This window comes from Rhopalosiphum padi, chromosome 3, assembly GCF_020882245.1.
Source record: "Rhopalosiphum padi isolate XX-2018 chromosome 3, ASM2088224v1, whole genome shotgun sequence".
NCBI lineage: Eukaryota > Metazoa > Arthropoda > Insecta > Hemiptera > Aphididae > Rhopalosiphum > Rhopalosiphum padi.
This window is the reverse complement of record NC_083599.1, coordinates 43882195-43897767: the sequence shown is the minus strand read 5'-3', so window position 1 is coordinate 43897767 and position 15573 is coordinate 43882195. Positions and strand designations below refer to the sequence as shown.

Genomic DNA, 15573 nt, shown 5'->3' with positions numbered 1-15573 from the left:
TTACATAAACACAGAAATTGTGAGTTTTATGAACCATTCACTTGATTTAAGAATTATTTCATACAAATTTCTCCGACAATTGAAAATCAGTCAATAGAATCATTAGTTGATGAAAAAAATACTAACAAATTGTATCCAACCGTAAAACTAGTAGTACAAAAATTTTATAAAATTATTATTATTATTGGTCATTTCCTAATTAAATTTGTGAATTTTAATTGATGAAATAATGAACATATTATTATGATGATCTAAACAAGTATGAGCTTTTAATTTTTAAATAGAATCTTACAAATTAAATTTTTTTCTAAAATATTAGTTCTTTAATCTTATCTTTTTGAAAACCGTTTTTTTTTCATTAACTATAGGTAATTTTGTATTTTTTTTATTAAACAATGAAATGGACCAATGGTAATATGTTATATACACTAACAATAATAATATACCAATGTACAAAACGGTTGTATACAGCTAATAGTGTTATATCCAAATGAAATATATGGTCATAGATGTATGACTTATTTTTATAGAGAAAGTTGTATGTATGTATTATTACAATTTAGTTTGTAACATATATATATATCAGATATCCATTATTAATCATACTGTAATTACATGCAATATTCATTATATCATTACTCAATTTACGATTTATTTCACATAAAACAATAAGCAAGTATAATTTTAAATGATGATATACTTATATGGTATTATATCAAACATAAAATACATGTATAATATAATTGATTTTACATTATCTACAATTATTTCAATGATGAAAAAAACATGTAAATATATCAGAAAAATTTAAAAAAAAATTATTTCATTTAAAAATCCATGATTTAAATATAATGATGAATTTATGTTAAGAATTACACTTTTTTAAAGGTTGCCACATAAACATTTATCTTGAATAATATGTAAAATATAATAAAAAAATAATAAATAAATAACAAAATATTTTTATCGAGTATTTGTTTAAAGAGAATTGTTTAATGTCTACTAAAATTATAATATATTACCTCAAATCTAAAACGATTAAAAGTTCACAAAAGATTACATATTATACTGAAGATGTATTATATAATATTTATTATAATAATTATGCAGACTTTTCCTAAAATATAATTAATTTGTTTACAATAATATATAGTATAAGACAAGAATGAGAATAAAAAATAAGTTAACATAGATTTCTAAAAATAATTGAGTAGGTATGAATATAAACAATTTTTCAAAAAAATGTATAATTAAGTAATGAAAGAGTTAAACCAACAAAAAAAGTTATAAATATACAATATAAGCAATTACATTTATGAAATAAGAATTAATTTTAAATGTATATATATTTAATATAGATAACAAATTAGTAAATTTGAAAATTTGCCATCCACTACAGATTGTATTATGGTTCTTTTAACATTTATTTTCAAAGCGTTAAAATATTGGCTGAGGAACACTGCTGCAATTTTATTATGAATAATTATTATAATAGGTGGAAATTGATCATAAAAGTAGTATTATTATTTCATTAATGATGTTCTAATCTTATGTAAAAAAAAAAAAGAACACATTAAAAATATAATTTTATAGTAATCGGGTTAACAAATTAATATTAAAAATATTAAGACAACTCAAGATTTTGAAATATAAATGAAATTACAATACATAGTCCATTTCAAATAAAAATATACTGATCACCTAACCAGTTTTTGTTTGACGACCCTATTTGTTAATAAGCTTAAACCCCATAGATTGTGGATGGGGGGATTAGGGTCACGAGCAATGCACAAACCGATATACTCTTATTTGGAATAGACTGTAATTTTATTTTTTAAATCATTAGCATTTAATATTATATTTCTATAATGTATTTAAATGATGCAATAACTCTAGTTAAATCTCAAACATTGTTATTCTAAATAAAATTTACTTTTGTACAAATTGTTTTTACAGTCATTGATTAGTTATTATTACTTATAATACTTATAAAGGCTTGGAACATTTATTTATTTAATAATAACACATTTTATCAATTGATTTATTGATAATTATAATCTTAATAAACCACTTAAGTACATTTAATACACTTTATGAAACATATCAATGTGTTTTCAATAAATTATATTATTTAAGTTATTAGTTAATTATCTCTCGTCTTCTAATATGTAAAATATATTAAATATATTTAACATTAACATTGACTGTATATAATATAATAATATGTACTTTTTACATACATATAAAATGATTACTGTTTCATATACATTGTACAATGTATTAAGATTATTCTTAAAACACTGACTAATCTGATTCATTAACACTATGTTGAGAAAAAATATCACTAATTTCTTCTTCTTCATCATCATCTTCTGCTTCACTTTCGCCAAAATTTGATTCATTTGAATTTTCTAAAAATGAAATATTAAAAATTATTTTTATTTTTAATATGATAATTCTTATTTTTATTAAAATACAATTTTTTTAATGCATCATTGATACATATTTGTAGAAGTATTGTGAAACAGATTTAAGTTATTGAGGTGTAATATATAATACATAATAAATGGTCATTTAATTCCAAAATCCTTTGGAAAGCAATATTAGTATAATAAATATGTCTTAGATGGTTATTTTAAATGTTTACTTTGAAACACAATAATTTCACTATCCAAAATAACATATATATATGTGTGTATGTGTGTGAGTGTGTATATATATCAAGTTTACACTTGATATTGATGTATAATTTTATGATTTAAATAACCTTTCTTTTATGTAAAATCAAATTTTAATGATTAGGTGTAGGTGTCATATGTAAAGTTCAATAAGAAAAATATAAACAAATTTAAATATATTATTATAAAGTTGATATAAATATTAATATATTTTATCTTATCATTTAAAATAAGTTTTTACTAAATTAATTATATACATTTAAAAAAAAATCTATTTACATTACATGAGTCTCGTGTTTATTAAGGGGACGCACTACACTACTACAGTGTGGCATAGTCAGTTATGCCCATTAGCCTTTTGTTTAATACATAGGTTTATTATAATAACTTATATAATAACAAATTATTTTTTATGTGTATATCAATGATGGATAAAGCTTAATTTAAACAACATATTAAACATGATATGAAGGTGGTATTAAATATTTACCACCATGCTTCTAAGGGTTAAGGGGGAGGAAAAAATATTTCTGAAATTTAAATAATAATACCTAACTACTTTACATAATAGATAAGTTTCTTAATCATACTAAAATAAATGTTAACTGGTGAAAGCTGAACCACAGAAAATATAATATTAAGAAGATTTAAAGCAGTGATTCTGTCTTGATCTAACAAACAGAAATTTATTGTTAAATCTATTCTATTCTACTTTCTTGTATATTAGATTCTTTTCTATTTTTAATTTGTGCTTTTTACTTTTTTTTTTTGTGATTTATTAGGACAAAATCAAAAATATGCGAAAGTCAATTTGAAGTAGACTTGAAAATAAATTTAAAACTATTTCCAACAGGACATGAACAGTTTTAAAAATTAAACAATTATTTTAATAGATACTATTATAATATTATTTGGAAATTAAACCATAAAAAGGTACATAAACAGATAGGTACCTACTCTTGAATGATTTGAAAGTATTCTCAACAAAAATAGTTATTTGCAGTCATTAAATTAATTAAATTACAACTTATTTAATATCTGCTAAGATCAAAAAAGCCAATTAAATTATATTATAAATTTAATAGTGACTAATAAATAACTACAGAATAATAATGAATGGTGCATACATTATATTTTTAATATTAAATAATTAAATAATATTAATAATTAACTAAACGTTGATAACGTTTTATAACAAATTAATTCTGTGTGTTTAAATTTATAATTATTAGTGATAATTGTTTATCAAACGTATTATATTTTATTGACTATAAAATTATTATACATTTTAAAAATAATATAAGCATCGTAGTTTTATTTCAACTATAAACAATATTAAATAAATTTCTATCTAAATGTTCCAAAACATCACCATGTCACCAACCATAAATCCTATAAACCTGGTTATACTGTTACACTGTATTTATACACTTAAGGTAAAAACAACATATGCATATGAACATGACATTGTGTTTTATTAACAAATAAATATAATTAGTATTGCAATATGTTGGCTTAAAAGCACTTTAAAATTTAAATTATTTACTAATACATCATTGTCCAAAAATAAGACTGTTTATATGAATTAAAATCTTTATATATTAATATATTTCCACTAAAATACACATATAAACACTCATTTATATGTAAACACAAGAAACATACAAATCCACTATCACTTATATAGCATATAAACATTTATTTCAGAAATTTGTGATATTATTTACCATTGACATTTTGAGATTGTAATAAATCATCAGCAGGCCATGAAAACTTGTTATTATCAACAATTGCAGACTTATCTTTAGAAAGAGTAAAGTTTTGTTCACCTATATTTTAAAATATATATATTATTAATTAAATTTAACTATACATTTATTATACATAATAATAAAAATACCAGCAATATCAGGGGTAGACGCATCAAGCATTGGTTGTAATATTCGTCTTCGTGCATTGATAAACCAATTATTTACTTGTAACAATGTTAAATTAGTCTGTGCGGCAATAATTTTTTTTTCATCTTCTGTTGGATAAGGATGCTGAAAATCAATATCTTTTATTCATTGAAATGTTTTTTATAAATCATAATTTATTATAATTAGTATTTTCTGAAATGTATATGGCATGATATTAGTATAGATAAAGATAAAGAATACAAATTATAATAATAATAATAATCACATAATAGGGTTATTAGGTATATAGAGAAACTAACTCATATTAAACTGTATTAAAAGTAATAATATTTATATATTGACATATTATTTGCCCTTACAATTAAATGTTGAAAAAGCCAAGATCGCATTACACTTGTAGCCTGTTTAGGGAGAATTCCTCTTTTTTGTTGCCTTTTCTTTTTACTCCCAAAGTAGTCATCTTCTTCATCACAAGAGCCACCACTAGTAGCTGATAAGGAACCTAAAATATATAAAATATATATGTTAATACAAAAACAGTAATTAATATAATTAATATATTATCAACACTTTATTATATACATTTTACCTAAGCTAAAGATATTCCTACAATTAACTGCTGCAAACCATCTAATACTAATATATATTAAATAGTATTTGTTAATAACTAATATATTTTTAATTCTAACATTTAGCAAAGGAAATATTTTGTTTAAATAATTATTTCATTCCTTATAAGTGAAAAAAATTCTTATTACATTTTTCTTAATAAACATTTGTATTATTGAAATATTTCATTACTTAATTATGTTTATCATCTATAAACAAGAATATTAATTAATGATTATGATAAAAATATTAAAATACATTTTATACAACTGTTAATTGTATTAAAAAAAAAGATAAAATTAATGTAAAAGTAATACTCAGAGATTGATAAAACATAAAAATATATAACAATTCATACTTTAATAAATGTTTTTAAGTATATACAAATAATAAATTATTACCTACCATGTAAAATAGAAACATTATTCTGTAATACATTTGTACCGATTGCTGATAATGGTGTTTTTTCTAAAGAAGAGTTTTGAAGTGTAGATTTAGTGACTGTCAAATCAAGTTGGGAAACATCTGAGACTTGAGATACATCTTTCATTTCTATGGATGTGGAGGATGGTATATTTGACAAAAGACAGGTAATGTTTTTTAAATCCATTATTGTTTTTGGTTTTATAGCATCGTTGTCTCCAGACTGCCGCACAGAAACTCCTGAAGAGGATATCACCTGTCAAACATCATTATAAACCTAAACCTAATGTACCATAATAAACTAATAAATAAAATAAATAACACTAATTATAGATAATATACATATATATCACAAATAGATGTGATGTACATTGATTCTGTATAGATAACTTTTAATAATGCATTTATATACTTCAACCAAAACTAACTAGTATGGTTATTGACTTAACTAAATATTTATTCAATGATTCAATTAAACTGAATTTCAATTCAAATTTCTATGTGTGTTTACTAAGGATATATTGAATGATGGACAAACTTATAATCAAAATATTTTTAAAAACATTTAAAATACATAATTTATGAATATTATTTAAAACATTATATTTTTTAAGAAACTATTTTAAATGTTTCTAATTGATAATCAATCAATCAATATTATTTTTTAAATGTATCATTCAACTTATGTATATTAAGTAATTCTTTAATTGAGCACTTATTATTTAAAAATCTATTGTGTTTTTAAAATATTTTTTTATATAATTTAGTCAAAATAAAACCACAAACATTTTTAAATTTTTTTAATTGCAACATACATTTTTAATTTCATATCCTGAAGTAGAATACTTTTTGTAATATTTTTATACATACAAATCATAAATCAGACGAGTAGTTTATGAGTTTTAATAATTTAAAATGTAGATAAACATAGAAGAAACATTTTTTCTGGATCTCCACTCTGCTCGCCTTAACTTAAAATACTTACAACTCATGAATTCGTTGTCTGAATTTTGATTTTCACAGATCAAAATACATCAAAAAATTCTGCTTCAGAATATTAAATTAAAAAAATATGTTATCATAAATATAAAAAGTTTTTAAATAATTAAAACAATAAAAAATATTAAACATCAAATATATATATGTGTGTGTGTGTGTTATGTGTTTTATATCAACTGCAAATTATGTAAAAACATATGTTCAAAATCATATTAAAATTTTGAAATAATGAGTGTTTTTCTATAAAAGAATTGCCCATATAATAACTACTACCACTGATTTTAAAATTAACAGATAATCAGCACAACAAAAATGTGAAAACTAGTTAATTGTAGTCAATAATGAAATACCCTACCATTGTATTAATTGGATGAGAGGTTGCTGTAACAGAAATCTTACCCTTATCAGCATAGTGATTGAACAGATGCATTGTAATAAAATAACCAATAAATTATGGTTCGGCAGGGTGGTAGACACATTTTTATATGTGTCGGCTTATCTGTATATTTTTAAGTCAATGATATTAAATCTATATAACAACTATATTTACCTGACTATGGTGTGGAGAATGGCATAATGGAGAATTGCTATTACTTGAGTTACCACTGCTATTATTTTCTATGTAACCCGATGTGTAATCAGAACGTAATAAATTTTCACTTTGCATTTTAATTTTTAGACATGTTATGTATCTACTACAAAAATCTTTGCACAATTCTTGAACTTTTTCTAGTTCCAATAAATGTATTCGTAATACTTGAATAGCTTTAATCATCTGAAAAAAAAAATAATTTTTAAGTAATGTTTAACCATTTAAATAATCTCAGATCATCAAAAAAAAATCTAATGAAATTTTACACATACCTACTTACATTGGAAATCATACATTAATCTATCACAGTATTGAATAGGGAATAAGCGTATGAATAGGGTATTTACGACTTTAAAAATGCTAAAAAAAATGCATCCAAAAATTTCAAAGACTTTAAAAAAATCAAATATAATATTATAAAATATGCGAAAAGTAAAATTATTCAATATTTATTCAAAATATAATTTATGATGATATTACATAATATATTATTTGATAATTTACTAGTAACTAATATTTTTTTAATAATAAAACAAAATTGTTGTTATTATATATGTGCCATACAATGTATACAAGTTGAATAAAAATTTGTAAAAATAAGAATCTGTTTTTGTTAGAAACAAAAGTGAATTTATAGCTAAAAATGTCTGAACATTCAAGACTGTGTGAAATATAGTTTAACATAACTACATCTACATTATATTGAATGGATTTATTATTTGATCGAGCATGACTAAAAGTAAAAAAAAATTACAAACATCCTAGCCTTAATTATGAGCCATTAAGCAAATATAAAGTATAATGGCACTAGACTCAAGAGTAATATGTAATATGGAAAATGGACTATGAATCTACCTCACATGTCAAACGTCTTACATTATTTAAAAATATATTTAATAAAATAAAAGTATAAAGTTGAATAATATATTTTTCTCGTGCTATTATTAGTGAATTTTAAGAGTACTAAATACAGGGAGCTCAACACAGATTATGGTTATGAGTAGTAAAAATAAAATGTTTTTGTCACTTAGTGTATAAAAGAACCTAATACAAAAGTTATTGTTCAATTTATAAAACTAAATCATACTATATTTTAAAAGCATACAATTAAACTGTTTTGAAAATAAATATAGGTACATTTATTTTTATTATTGATAAAAATAAGTATAAACTAAAATTAAACTTAATGTGGTATGAAGCTTAACATTAATAAAAAAATAAATGTACCTATTGATAACTATACATTTTTATTTAAAAGAATTTAATACACATACCAGTCCGTCTATTTCTGTATCATTAATTAAAAATGGTTTTCTATCCCTTTCTTGATGTTGAACAAATGCTTGTATATCCATATTAAAACTTTCAGAATTTGAAATTGCTGCTGACTGAGTGGCTTGTTCACATCTTTCAAAAAGTAATGCTAGTAAAGGAAAAAGTGGATGCCTGAAAAACAATAATATTAGAAAACAGAAATAAACAGATAATTATAACCGAAAAATTACTTATAAACAGCTCGCTTATCAGCTTCAAATATTGCTTGATCTGTTTGTTGAATATTATTATTGGCGATAGCCGTTAAATTAGATGTTACACTATCTGAGTATGAAACCATTATTAAGCTTTACATTTGTTTTCTTTTTCCATTATTATAAATTGAAAACCTACAAATTAAATAAAAAGTACATAAATACATTTACAAGTATAAAATTGTCTATAAATTATTCTTATTTAAATTCCTATAATGAAGATTAATCATGATCGTTTTTTTATTTTAAGCTATGTATTATAGAATGCACAGGTACCTAATGACTAATAAGTAAAATGTATAAAACACTAATGTGCCCACATGATTATATAAAATGTAAATAACTTAAAATTGGCACAAAATAATAGAATACGAGAGTGTTTTGTTTTTTTAATACATGAACAATCTATTGACATTAATTAAAAATTACTTGAAATAGTTAAAATAGTTAAATAACAATCTTAATAACATTCAAAGAAAATGTATTTTATTATAAACAATATGGAACAATGAAGGATCAACTGAATTATAACTTGTAGGTTTGGTGCAAATGTGTACAGGTTTCCAGCCTTAAGAATATAATTTATTTACATCATAGTATTATACTATTATGTAAAAATAATAAATAATGGATCAGAATAAAAAAAAAATGTCTTCTACTGTATCATAAAGGTCATGTTCAAATTCATACATAAATTAATTTGTAAATAATATATTATATTTGTAATACTACAGTTTATATAGTATTTGTATTTAATGCTATTCACTGAATACAGGTAGTTGAAACAATCAATATCATTAAAAGAATTAGAATTACTTTTCTCAAATAGAATGACAAATTTATATTAAGTCTATGAACGCTGAGACAATATTAAGTTTACTTGGAATAGCCACAACTATACGGTGGCTTAGGGGAGAAGGCTTAGTCCCCAAATATAAATTGAATTATACAGAGCTCGGATGTTTATATTTTAACATTTTATTCACGTAATCAGAATTATACCAAAATATGACTAATTGATAACAGGGTAATTCATGAAATCTAGATTTAAAATCTACAAATTCATCCTAGAAAATTTAAGAGCATATATTTGTATATGGCGATTATTTCTATATTTAGTAGCATACTTCTTATTTTCTAATTAGAAATAATTTTTAAAAAGTTCTATTTTATTATTATTTTGAATTTTTATGAAAACAGTTGAAAAAATATTAACGTTAATTGTTTTCAAATATGACTTTATGAACAATTATACATTGCATAAAATAATTTATGCAAATTTATATTTTATATGTACTTGCAGCTCAGTAAGTTTTACCTACAATTATATAGGTATGAAGAATAAACACTTTTTAGTTACACAACATATTTTTCACATTATTAAAATAATATATTTTATGTTTTATGTATTTGTTTTTGTAATTTTAATGTAAATAAATAATACATTAATACATTATTTTGAATTCGAAATAATATTTACCTTCTTACATAGAATTGTGAAAAAATAATCAATAATCATCTATCATATTTTAAAAATTTATCATATATTACTCAGTAATATATGACTAAACGTATATAATAGATTTATCTCATAACATTTCTAAGACTCCAAGGATATAACAAATATCATCAGAATAATTGTAAGTATACATATAATAACTGTTATCGAATTTAATCCTTTTCCATTTGTATTATATTGGTTGGCAGAAAAAGATTGTAATGAAAATATTCACTCTTTGACTTAAAATCAAGAATGGTATATCAAGGTGTTTTTCAAGAAGCTTATGAAAGATAAAACATAATTTGAAAATAACCAGAACACAAACAGTTCATTTTTAACATTTGGAATGAACTAAATTAATTTTTAGAATAAAATAAAATTATAACTTTAATTTTGTATTAAACTATAAGATAAAATATGAAATAAAATACCAGACTGGAATTTTTATCTCAATAGAAGAATAAATAAACTACTAAGTTTAAAGAGTGATTTAGAAAAAAATATTTTTCAATTAGATATGTTGTAGTATTTTCAATTGCTTGATAAATTTAAAATAAACATATCAAATAAATGTGATCAAAAATAAAGTATTTAACAATTTGTTATTAATTATTATGATGTCTTATAACTTTTATCTTAAAATGTGTTAAAATTATTTTACTAACTTAAAATAAAAAATTAAACTCAAACAAACATTATTAAAACAATTTTTTTGAAAGAATAATGTATAAATTAAGTACCTAAACTATTTGATAATATGTGATATTTTTTAGTTTACTTCTTATTTTACCCATACATTTCTTTTTGATAAAGCTTAAATATGGTACATTTTAAAAAAAAAATAATAATCAAATGGTAGAAAAAAAAAGTAAAATATTTGTATTCGAAGGTATGTGGACAAATTTTATTTAAAGACCTACAATCTATGGTTTAAACTAAAAAGTATATAATCATAAAAAATCGCAAAAAATAGGTTTCGAAATTTATAGTTTTTAACATCCAAGCTTTAAAAATAAGTAAAAAAAATGTTTTCTCTGATGATGCTGTAAGAATGTTTTTCAATTTGGCAAATACTTAAATTCGTCATACTATTTAAGACTTCTGTAACGATAACAACTTTTGCCCAAATGAGAACCATTTTTTTTTTTTTGTACTTTACACTATTAAGCTGTTAACACAGCTGTATTACACTATTAGGATTTTGCACTTATAAATTTAAATAATTAAAAACGTGGCCCTTCAATAAATAAATACATTAAAATAAAAATTGGAGGTGAATCATTCTGGATAAACATTACATATAACGTATATATAAATAAAGATACATATATACATATAATACATATCGTATACCGACATGACGGTAATTCGTTACTGTGCTAACCTACTCAAGAGTGGATGTCAGGTAATAGCACTAGTCAACTATAACAATTGTCTTGGACTCAGTGAATACATTGGTAGTCCTAACCAGAAAAAGTGGTGTTCTCGACAACATATTAAATTTGTTCAACGTGTCAAGACCACTACACAAACAGAAAATTATTGCGATCACCGCACCGCATCGTACGGGGACCACCGAAGTAGATACAACAGACTGGTGGACCATGTCGCATACTTACGGGCTACAGTCGTCTACAGTTGTCGGTAGACATCAACACGACAGCGGAAGTGCTCGGAGCCCCTGTTGGGCATGCGGTCGGTTGGACGGACGGCGCCGGATCCGGCGAACTGGGCGCACGCACGTTCACCGGGCGAAACGCCGTCGGACGAACGATGTGCCGGCAAGACGGAGATCGCGCGACGGCGACGCGTTACGCGCGTGCATGTGGAACGGCAACAATAACAATAATTACATCAATAATACCGTCATCGTCGTCGTCGTCGTTGTGCGGTAACGATGATAAAAATAATAATAATAATAATAATAACAACAACACCGACGACCGGACGACATGTACGTCGGACGCCGAGAGAGAGACGGAGAGATAAGGGATCCGCTAACGCTGGTTTTTTTTATTATCATCGTCGCCGCGAATCGCGATGTCGACGGGTAGAGCAGTGTGCTGTATAGTTCGGAGCGTCGTCGCGGCGAGCGCTCGGGTATTTATCTCTTTTTCCCCCTTTTTCTCCCTTGAAACGATAACGATAAATAATAAAAAAAAAAAAAAATAATAATAATAAAAATACCCAACGACGGAAAACAGTATACGCCGCCGAAGGTCGCCCGCCCGCCCGCTCACTCGCTCACGCTACTCGCCGCCATCCCATCCACCAGCTTCTGAGTTCTGACGACACGCACTCCACTCCGGTCGTTCAGCCGCGCGCAGACGTAATACGTTCGGTAATACAAATAATACAATTTAAGTGGTGCGCGTACCGGTGTCGTCGCGGCCGGCGGGAGGGTGACGGCCAGCGCGGTCCGACACTCCGACGGCGATTAAAGGGATCGAGCGCGCGCGCGCCGGCGACGAGGAGATGATGATCGTGTCCGGGACGACCCTTTTTGCTAAAATAACAACCGTTTCGCTTCGTCCGCAGTGTTCTTCGCTGCTGCTCAAACGGAAAAACAAAAATATGCGATTTTCGCGCTCACCCCGCCTACTCACCACCCGTCGTATTATGTCTCGGCGTTTCGCCGCGCAAACTGCCGAAACCTCCTCGCCGGTTCGTTTTCTCCTGTAGCATTATTACTGTTGTTACTGATTATTATTGTTAGGTACGAACGAAAGTTTCGTCTAAAGTAATACGATTTTTAACATTAGGCATAATACTATACGTGGGTAATATAATATATATGAATTATTTTTATCCATATAGGCGAAGATTTAGTCGAATTTTAGGGAATCTTATTTGTTTTCAAAAAATTGAAATGCATCGAGACGAGTGATTTAAAAATATAATATGTTTGGGCGGCCTATTTTTAATATTATCTTGTAATGCGATTAAGTACGAGGCGGTATTTTTATTAATCTATTTTCTCCTCTCTCATTTTGATAGACTTGTGACTGTCCGTGACTTCCACAGTTCCACGAGTATAATTAAAATGAACTATTTTTTGATAAAATTCAATAAAAAAACAAATACAAATTGTATTTGTTTTAAATTTTCTATAGATATACCTATTACAATTATATCTATTTTATTAATATTATCATTGATTATATATATATATATATATAGATGAGTGTTGACTTTATATAGGTAATCAATGATATTATTTATAATTATATCTTGATCTTTAAACTTTTATCTTTTATATTATGTTAATTAATAACGTTATTGATGATGAACGTAGCTCGTAGGTGTGAAAATATAATCTGTTAGCCGGTCGGTAAGCTTATAGGATGGTAGCATTGTGCCGGTGAGATAGGTCCACCGTAAACGAACGTTAAAATTGGACGTATCATACAGTATGAATCATGAATGTATGATTCATACTCATTCAAACACACTGTAGGGAACTCACCCAAACGCTCCAAACACTGCTTTTGTTAAGCAAGTAAAAAGATAATTCGCTCAACCCTATTACGCTCCATTTATACGCTCTGTGAACAAATCCACAGAACCACACACCCTAGCAATTAATGTTTTAAGCATTTGTGTTCTTTATCTTATAATTAAACATTATAAAAACGACCCCACGATATGGAGTTATGAGATATAAGTTAACTTAACTTAACCTATTTAAAATATTTTTTTATTTCCTAATGGCCAGCCACTATAGTATTCTGGTCAACATAATAAGAAATATTGATTCCAAAAAGTAAAATAATAAATATCAGTTATCTTTGGGTACCAATGTACCACTATAGCCTATAGGTCTATAGCTTGCAGGTTACTAGTTGACTATGAATTATGATAAAATTGTTGTAAATTAAAATTAGGCTAAGATGATCAAAAGCGTACACAAACACAATAGTCAATAATAAATTAATAACTAATAAGTATAAGAATGATAAGGATTTAAAAAATTATTGTGATCTGTTAAAAAGAAGAACAAAGTATATTATTTGGTATAGTTAATATACCTGTATAGTTATTAGTTATTATTTTATTAGTTAAATAATATTTATTATAATATTGGCCAGTTCTTTCAAAATTTTTTTTTTACAAATCCAATTTTAGTGCAATTAGTTGAAAGTGGGTGCGCAAATAAGTAAGTGTAAGCTCCTAGCTCATAAAAAATGTCTTGTGTATAAAAGCCGGTTACCAACAATAGCTAGGCTATATTGTACGAGTATTAATATTTAATAGCTAAGCTAGGTGCAAATAGAGTAGAACTTGGCGGGCTTAGCCCCCTTAGAATTCATAGCCCACCCAAAAACTAATGATTTAATTACATAATACATTAGAACGTTGTATTTTGTATTCATATGGCCATGTGGGTAGGAAACTATAAGCTTTAGAACACATGTCTAAAGTGTATTGGTTTCTTGGAATTATTCGGTAGTTTTTAAGACATCCAGAAAATGCTACGTAAATATGCACACAGTGGCGTATTTATGAATTGGAGCCCGTGCCCCCCTCCCCATCATTTACCATACCTATTAAAGTTATAGTTACAGTATAATGAATTTTTCTTTCATAAATTTAACATAAATAAAAATAAACGAAATCCATATTTTTCAAAATCGTGAATACATTTTTTTATATTTTTATTATACAAAAATAGTTTTGGGCTACTAAATTAAATTTATGTTGTTTTTATTTATAATTTATAAATAGATAACCATGGAAATTTGTAATTTTTCATAAAAATTCACATTGCAATTTATTAAATACATCATTTTTTTTTTAATTTAAGTTGTTAATACAAATATTTTTTATGAGCGATTGAAGATTAATTTGATCGATAACATTAGGATATTATAAATATTTAAACAAATATATTTACCTATTTAATTAATGAATACCTAACCATATTTATCTTAAATTGATTTTTATTAAAATAAAAAATATTTTTTGAAGACACCTAAATCATTCAACTATTACTTACATTTTTATTTTCTATTCTCAGAGGAGTTTTCAGTTTTTATTTTACTTGTTTAAGCTATTTATAAAAAATTGAAATATTTTTTTAGTGTTGATATTTGATTCTGCCAAACCTATGAAAACATAATACAAAATCCCAAAAATCTAAGATGTTCTTGAAATAACTCAAAAATATCGAAATACATAGACGTAATTTTTATTATAACTTCAATTGAAAAAACAAATTTTGAAAAAAAAATTGAAAAATTGATAACAATTATTACGAAGTTGAAAATTTATAAATTGTTTAATTTTATTTTTATAGCTTACAATTGAAAATGTAATACAGGGT

The 15573-nt window shown here is 25.1% G+C and overlaps 1 protein-coding gene across 1 annotated transcript; it reads right to left on the bottom strand.

The window, feature by feature from the left end:
- Positions 1–627: 627 nt before the first annotated feature.
- LOC132926561 (homeobox protein PKNOX2-like) lies at positions 628–12280 on the bottom strand. Its single transcript, XM_060990931.1, has 9 exons — positions 11870–12280; positions 8726–8884; positions 8495–8666; positions 7179–7403; positions 5612–5885; positions 4957–5099; positions 4579–4720; positions 4406–4507; positions 628–2411 (listed from the first exon to the last, which is right to left on the bottom strand). The coding sequence occupies exons 2-9, from the start codon at positions 8833–8835 to the stop codon at positions 2305–2307; spliced, it is 1275 nt and encodes a 424-aa protein (XP_060846914.1). The 5' UTR covers positions 8836–8884; positions 11870–12280; the 3' UTR covers positions 628–2304.
- Positions 12281–15573: the final 3293 nt, after the last annotated feature.